The sequence below is a fragment of the Buceros rhinoceros genome, unplaced genomic scaffold (genome assembly GCF_000710305.1).
Source record: "Buceros rhinoceros silvestris isolate BGI_N320 unplaced genomic scaffold, ASM71030v1 scaffold262, whole genome shotgun sequence".
Taxonomy (NCBI): domain Eukaryota; kingdom Metazoa; phylum Chordata; class Aves; order Bucerotiformes; family Bucerotidae; genus Buceros; species Buceros rhinoceros.
The window spans coordinates 3,963-11,923 of NW_010399259.1; the positions used below are offsets into that span (position 1 = coordinate 3,963).

The following is a 7,961-nucleotide window of genomic DNA, read 5'->3' on the forward strand; positions in this document are numbered from 1 at the left end:
CCAAAACAACTCTGTGTATTTCCATGGCACTTTGGCATTTTTATTGGCATTTCATTCACTGGACATTTTATGCAATATAAGGTTTAGTAAAATTAAAATACCCAGAACATGTTTGATCTGGCACAAGAGCTGGATTATTTTTAATGAAAAGGGTTTTTTTAATTGATTAAATACTAAGAGGACTGTGGAAATCTAAACAGAGGCTGTTTGAATTTTCCCTTCCTGTTCTAGCCCGTAGAAGGCAGAAGTGGTCTGTGGATCCACGAAATAGCGCTTGGAGTAAAGATGAATCTAAATTTGGCCAGAGGATGCTGGAAAAGATGGGCTGGTCCAAAGGAAAGGTATGATCTAAAGGAGACTTGGGTGGCTGAAAGGTGGAAGACTGCCAGAGGGACTCTGATCTCAGTCCTTAGCACAGCCATGTTCGGTCTGTTTGATTTATTCTCTTAAGTGCGCAGAGAACTTGAGCTACCTTAGATTTCTACAGTTGGTTGCAAAGGTACTTGCTTGCTTGTGCCTGTCCTGCCTTACAGTTTTTCTCCCCTCTTTGACACGTCCCAAAGAAAGAGCAAGAGTTAGCACCTTAAATCAGGTGGTGCTTAAAAGCTTTAGTTGCCTTTGTACCCTCACTTCTCTTGGCTTTTTGTGTTGTTTAAAGCATCTCCAGGACCTGCGTTAATCCTTTGTCTGTTTTTAAAGGTTACTTCTAATCTGTTCCTTGAATGGCCAAAATCCATTGTTATGGGAGTTGTATTCCCTCCCAGCTCCAGCCTGTACCTGTGGGGTGAGGCAACTGGTTTCTGGCACTGAGAATAATCTCTGGGTCAGTGCAAACAGCTGCAGACTTCTCAGATGTCTTACAGTCCACATTTATAAACCAGGCTCCTAATAGCCTGTCATTTCACGAACGAGCAATGGTACCTGCTTCAAAGGCTGCTCTAGTCAAGGAGCTGCCATCGCCTTCCTAGGTGTTAGACCAGACTGATCAGAGTATGGAGTCAGCATCTTTTTTTTTATGTCAGTTGTGAGCATGTGTGCACACATTTCTTTGTGTGTAAGATTAAAATAGAGATGTAAACCAGAGCAGAAAAAATGCCATTAAATGCTTTGGTATTTTAGGCAGCTAGCTTCTCTGAGCCTAAGTCACCCCTTTGCTGTTATGAACACGGTGTCAGGGCATGAAAGGAAGGCCTCGGATAGTTTTCTGTCTGTCATCCCTCCCCTCATCTTCTTCACAGCAATAAGTTTCCTGCTTGAGCTACCATATCTTCCTTTCCAACAGTTACAGCTGTACAAGAAAGATTTATGTCTCCATTCCCTGCAAACTCAGGCATGGAATTGTAGCTTGATCGATCTGCTGGGCAAAAGCCCGTCTGTGCAGTGAAATTAAGCTACTTACACTAGTCCCGTTATTGGTTGTGTTGGAATTGGGTCGTGGCAGGATGCGTAGCCAAGTGTCCTCCTTGCTTCCCTACTTTAGCAGGAGTTTCAAGGTAAGTTTTCCACCCCACTGACCAAACAAACTCTACTGGATTTGTTCTGTGTAGCATCTTACAGCTTTATACAGCTGCCTTCCCGGTGACGGAGGTGTTCTTGGTGAGGGGCATGTTCTTTTTCTGTAGTGTCTTGTTTTAAAGTTGTAAACGCTTTGGACTTGCCTGGGAATGTCAGGTGGCTTCCTGATTAATCACCCAACTACTTAAGGTTGTTGCTATTTTAGTGTTTATAATTCTTTGCTGGAGGCTTAAGTAGTAAATTAAAAAAACTTAGTATCTGATGTGTGCTACTGCCTGTGAATGAATTCAGTTACAGGCGAGCAAATACGTAGTAACTTGTGGTTTCTTGCCATGTTTCATTGCAAACTGACAGTAGAAAAGCTCCACTTGCTTTGTCGCTGCTAGTAAAATCCTTATGTTTTTCCCCTTAAATCCTCCGTAGGGTCTCGGGGCTCAGGAACAAGGAAATACAGAACACATCAAGGTTCAGGTGAAAAACAACACGCTGGGGTTAGGCGCAACCATCAATTACGAGGTGAGCACTAGGCCCAGGTAAGGAGACGGCTCCATTTCAGCTAAAGCACTGCCTTGGTAACAGGACCTTAGAGAAATCTGTTTCACATCTGGTGGCAGCATGTATCTGTGTGAACGTCTCTGCAGATACTGTTGACCTGGAGTTTAGTGCTGCTTGGCTGGGTGTTTTAGGAGTAATTATCTGCTCAGAAGGGTTACAGTGATGCTGGGAGCTGGCTGCTCAGAGATCATTTTTGCTTTCAAGCAAGTCACTGAAATACCTGCTTTCTTCCCGCGTCTTCTGTCCTGCTTAGCCTCATTCCTTCCATTCCTCTTCCTGATACCATCCCCTTTGTGACTGCAGTTCAGGTACTTAGGCAGAGCAGATCATGTTCCGAAAGGTGCTTGTCTCATAACCAACAACTTAAGTAACTTTGCTGCTGGAAAAAATGACACTAGTATTTCCTGCCTACTTTGGAAAACATCTTGTGCAGACAGGGGACACGCAGAGCCAACAACAGCTCAGTATTGTTTAAGGACTTGCAAACACAACCCTTATCTTTTCTGTCACTTTGGAGTGACTGGAGCAAGCCCCTCCCACCAACAAGGCTGAATATATACAATTCAGTTCCTTTTTAGAGTGCGGAGTTTTATCTATTTTAGCAAAAAATCTCTTGGTTCTGAAGCCTTTTGCCTTGTATTCACATGGGTGATATTTACAGGACAACTGGATTGCTCATCAGGATGACTTCAACCAGCTTCTGGCTGAGCTGAATGATTGCCATGGACAGGGTGAAACAGGTAGGTTCATGTTTTGCTCAATCAGATGCTGGAAGCTCAGTGGAGTTTCCATTCTTTGTCGTAGCCTAGCTGAGGCCCAATCCTTTGGGCTGTTAATAGTCTCCTTGCTGAGGTTGACAACTCCTGCTTGGCCCCCAAAACCAGTGGGAGATGAAGGACATGCTGCCATTAAGTTTGTCTGCTGATCTCAGAGTGTCAGTTTTGCTCTCAGGCCTCTATTAAAGGCTTTTTGTTGAGGAAAGCAACCATTAAATTCTGAACATATTTTATCCAAGACCACAATGGTCTTGGGGCCGTCTTGGCCCCATATGGGGCACCTTTTTCCTGGGATGTACCATAGCAGTGCTTGTTTCTTTGTAAAGCAGCCAGAGCCAGTCTGAAGGCTCCCAACACAGCCACCCCCCATCAGAAGGTGTTTGCCTTCCTTTTGCTGATGAACTGCCTTCCATACTCTGGTGCTTTCTTAAGTACCTACTTTTCCTGTCCTCAGTGAGCTGCTGCTTAGCTTTTGACTCTGAGTTATGCATCTCTGTTTTGAGTGTGGTATAATGTGATTTTTGTAGCTCTGATAGAGAGGACACAAGTGGGGAAACCACACAACTTTCCCTTTCCTATTTATAAAGTCTTGGAGTTTGGAAAAGTTTTGTATGGTGTGACCTTGGTTTGTAAAAATTGAGTTACGCCACACTAGTGGTTGTGAGCTTACAGGAAGGATCGTGCACATCAAATGATTCATCATCTCTCCTTTAGTTAGACTCAAGTTTAAATAATGATCTTACATCTAAGCGTCTCTCAGTGGAGTGTCGTGATACCAAGGGCTTCTGTTTGGACACGGCAGCCTGTCCACACGCAGCCTAGTGAATTTAGTGACTGTTCATTCATTCATAACATTTGAGCCTAGAAGGTTTTCTAGGAGAGGAAAGGTAGAAAGCAGAGGAGGTCTGAGGCCACACAGTGTTTGGTGCAGTAGTCGAAGTCCTTGAGAGGTATAACAGCGTATCGTAGGGAAATTCCAAAAGTTCCTTTCTGCCTGTATAACTAAATCCTGCCCAAGTCCCAACTTGATCCAGGGGAAGCTCATTTAGGTGTAACTGGTGGGAAACCTGCAAACTGATGAGTGGAGAGCTGAAATGACTTGCCTCAGGACACAGTGAGTCAGCACAGAGGCAGGTTCATTGAGCAAGGCTGGCTTCTTCCTAAAGCTGTGCAGCCTTCCCTGGGTCATCTGCACTGATGCAAAGCGGCTCCTGAAAACTCCATTCCTCCCTGGTTTACTCAGTTATTTTTCCTTGGATTTTTAGGAGCTGGGACAAGAATGTTCAATCACTGAGGAAAAATTTGGGTGCAGGTCAAGTGACCCCTGCACATTTGGTGACGTGCAGACCACAAGCATTGCTCCGAAACTTGGGCTTTTTGGCAATTGTTTATGCTGGCAGAGCTCATGCAGATAACTCTGCCTGCAGCTGTGCTGCAGGATTGAATGTTACATTACTGGCCATCATCCAGCTCCAAACTGCACTAAAAGTCAGCTGAAAAACTTCATTGTTCTAAAAGAACCGATGTGGTTGCCAGAGTTGGATTGCAGTTAGAGATGGGGCAGGAAGGGCCCCGCGGTGGTCAATGTGCCAACGTTCAGGTACCTTTGACAGGCAGAATTTTAGCTTTCTTTTTCTTCTAGCTAAGCACATAGTGAGGAGTTTTGATTTCTGACTCTTTTGCTGGGCGTGATGATGACTCTGTCCCCTTCCTGTTCGTAAAATGGGGCCACGACGTGCAGGCTGGTCTGTAATGTGCTTTGGAATATTCATCTGTGAAAGGGTTTGCTGTAGAAATGACATGTAACTTTCCTGTCATTACTAAATTGCTTTTGAAAGCACATTACTATTCGTGTAGTGCTTGCTCAGTTTCTCAGAGGATTTACCAGTCACTTAAAGTCACTGCCTGTCCACTGCAAGTGCCAGCACGTTTCAGTACAGAAGTTCCTCCTCGAAGGCACGAGGGGGTGCTGCTGCCCCTTTTGCTGTAGGAATAAAGTGCAGGAGGAAGCCGTGTGGAAATCCTTTACTGTGTGATGTTTCAGTAAAAGTGGATCAGAGAGCAGACTCAAAATGCCTCATCTCTGGGGCTCTGGGCTCCTCAGCGCAGCAGAGACCTGTTTGAGCAGGGCCAGAGGAGACCACAAAAATGACCTGAGGGTGGAACCCCTCTGCTGGGAGGACAGGAGAGAGAGCTGGGGGTGTTCAGCCTGGAACAGAGAAGGCTGCGGGGAGACCTTAGTGCAGCCTTTGAGTGCTTCAAGGGGCCTCTGAGAAAGCTGGGGAGGGGCTTTTGAGCAGGGGCTGTTGGGACAGGACAAGGGGTGATGGGTGACACTGGAAGAGGGAGATTGAGACGAGAGAGAAGGGAGAAACTGTTTCTGCTGAGGGTGGTGAGACCCTGGCCCAGGTTGCCCCAAAGGGACAACCCGATGGGAGAAGCCCCATCCTTGGCAGCATTGGAGGTCAGGTTGTCCCTTGGGGCTCTGAGCACCCTAGTCTAGTTGCAGATGTCCCTGCTCATTGCATGTGGGGGGGTCTCGATGTCCTTTGAAGGTCCCTTCTAACCTGAAACATTCCATAACTGGATGATCTTTGGTCAGGATGATTTCGCAGTGGTGTTTACTTTCCCCATAGACTCTTTTTACTGAGGATTTTCAAGCTGACTGCGAACTCTGTCTAAAACTGGGTTTGCTGGTCCTTTGCTTCTTATTAGGGCTTAGTGCTTCAGTGGAAGAGTAGATCCCAGGCTGCTTTCCGGCAGGCTGCAGATTTCATTTTTAGTTCAGTGACTCTGTCATCAGGTGTCACTACCTGTCAAAGAGTGAGGTGCTATAATACTGTCAGAGAAGTTTGGTCTGCAGAGCTTTCAGGGGTGGGATCATCTGAAAAAGGTGAGTCAACTTGGCCTTCAGGGTATGGCATGATTTCTGTACCCATCCCAGTTGCCACTGGGAAGAAAAAAAAGCCATCTCACAAGAGCAGCTTTTTCCAGAGTTAGAGAGCAGAGAACCTTGTGGTGCCTGTGGCACAGGACTAACGCAGTAGCTATTAACTGGACAACAGGTTACCTCCTCCCGAGAATTTCTTATAAATTAGCCGGCTCTGTGGTACCTCTGTACCAGTAAAATAACCTGCCACAGCACGGAACTTGGGATCTCTTCTGTTAAATAGTTTGACTAATCCTTCACATGGTTTTGACCTGCACAAACCTCTCCCAAACCGCTCCTGAGTGAGTTTGGGACTCAGCCAGCCCTGGAGACCATTCCCAGTGGACAGTTTAGATGCAGCCCCTCTTCTGGAAGTGCAGAAAATTAAATAATACGGATGTAGCAATTTGTTCTAGCCGGCCTCAGGGACAGAAAAGCTTTGCCACCATTTAATTTTTTGATGCAGACGTATCAGACTATGTCCAGATAGAGACATTTCGCGTAGTGTTAGAAGTGAAAACCATCTATGTGATTTTTCTTTTTTTTGTCCCCATTTCTTTCTACCCTGTCAGGTTCAGTATTTCACTTTGTACTATGTCTTACATGTTTCTCGGACTCTGACACTGGAGATACTCTGTAGCAAACAGCACAGTAAACCCTGATATTTTATTCTTTCCTTACTGTAGAAATGGTGTGAAATTAGACTTTGCCTTTGACCTGCAGAACCTGCATCTGCCTTTTCAAATCACATTAGAGTGGAAATGGGAAAGGAAGGGGATGTGGCAAACTAAAAAATCAAGCAGTAACGCGTCTTGGACAAAACTTAGCATGCTTCCTTCAGTGATATATTGTGATATTGGGGCTTGGTTTTGAAAGAGAAAGTCAAATACACTGATGTTTGAATTTGGTGCCTCTAATAGGATTGGAACCTGTTTGCTTTGATCTTTTTTTTTTTTTTTAGAGCCCTCAGTGAATAATCAGAAGACAACATTCAGCCTCGAAGAAAAATCCAAGTCTTCCAAGAAACGTGTCCATTATATGAAGTTTGCAAAAGGTAAGAGGAGTTTTGTTGTTTCATAAGCTCTAGCCAAGATTAAGCATAAAAAAACCATGTCAAGGTGATCTGCAGCCTTCTGGGGTCTAAATTTGGCAAGTAAAATCTTGGTTTAGACATACCCCCTGCAGCAACTTACTTAAAGCTGAAGTACTCTGTTGCTCTGTATGTTGAACAATTCTGGATGGCTTTAGGCTGATATTGTTGAATAAAAGAAATTCTCTGTGAAGGAACCATCAGCTAAATAAAGAATCGATGAATATTCTGAGTGATCGGTGTGTGGGCAGGGGATGGGAGGGGGTGGTGAAGGTGATCCCAGAGTTACTTGGGCATCTGCATGGTGCTGTCCTCTGCAATCTCTAGTAAACCCAGCTAAGAGATCATGGGGATAAGATCAGGGATCAGATTAAACCCGAATGCAGGAAGAGGAAAGCCCTCTTACATCTACCAGATACTTTATTGGATAAATGAGGACAGTGGTTGGTGGCCAGAAAAACTATATCAAGTTTTGTGGAGCTCAATAATTTTTCTTAGAGCGCTGACATTAGTTCAACCATGGTTTTGGCTCTTGATAGTTGTTCAATCCCTTGCTCTATTTCTCTGTCAGGTTCCCCTTTCACACAACCACATGCACATGGTGTGTAATATACATATTTCAGTGTATGGATAGGATCAGTTTCTACTTTGTTTACTGAAATTAAAGCTCTGGGTACCATTTTCTGACAGCAAATGCCTCTGCTAACCCAGAGGTAATTGATGTCTGAATGGAGGCCAAATCCTGATATTGGGGTTTGGGATTTTTGATTAAATATTTCAGCCTTGAAGTCAAACATGTTAGCGTGACCCTGCCACTTTGCAACATTAAACAATTAAATTGGTTCAGGGCTTGTGAGTCTAGCGGCCATGGCCTGTTGGAGGTAGTAGCAAAGAGGATTTATTTTGATTTAGATTTAACCTTTTACTAAATATAGAGGAAAAAGCAACATCTCCTGAGCATGTAAAACACAGAACAAAGCTTCCTATTATCAATATCCCCTATTTGTTTGGCTGCTGTGTTTCTGCAGGGTAGGCCCCTGTTTGATTCTATCCTCTCCAGACTAAAACAGGGAAATTGTCCTTTTTACAGGGAAAG

The 7,961-nt window shown here is 44.5% G+C and overlaps 1 protein-coding gene across 1 annotated transcript in view; it reads left to right on the plus strand.

Moving 5' to 3' along the window:
• Nucleotides 1–200: 200 nt before the first annotated feature.
• The window catches only part of PINX1 (PIN2/TERF1 interacting, telomerase inhibitor 1), a gene marked incomplete at both ends in the record, with an annotated part of 9,070 nt that continues 1,309 nt past the window's right edge, over nt 201–7,961 (plus strand). Inside the window, 4 exons of the mRNA XM_010131372.1 lie at nt 201–341; nt 1,939–2,031; nt 2,732–2,810; nt 6,737–6,829. Of these exons, the coding sequence (XP_010129674.1) occupies nt 201–341; nt 1,939–2,031; nt 2,732–2,810; nt 6,737–6,829 (406 nt within the window). The remainder of the gene's footprint in view (nt 342–1,938; nt 2,032–2,731; nt 2,811–6,736; nt 6,830–7,961) is intronic.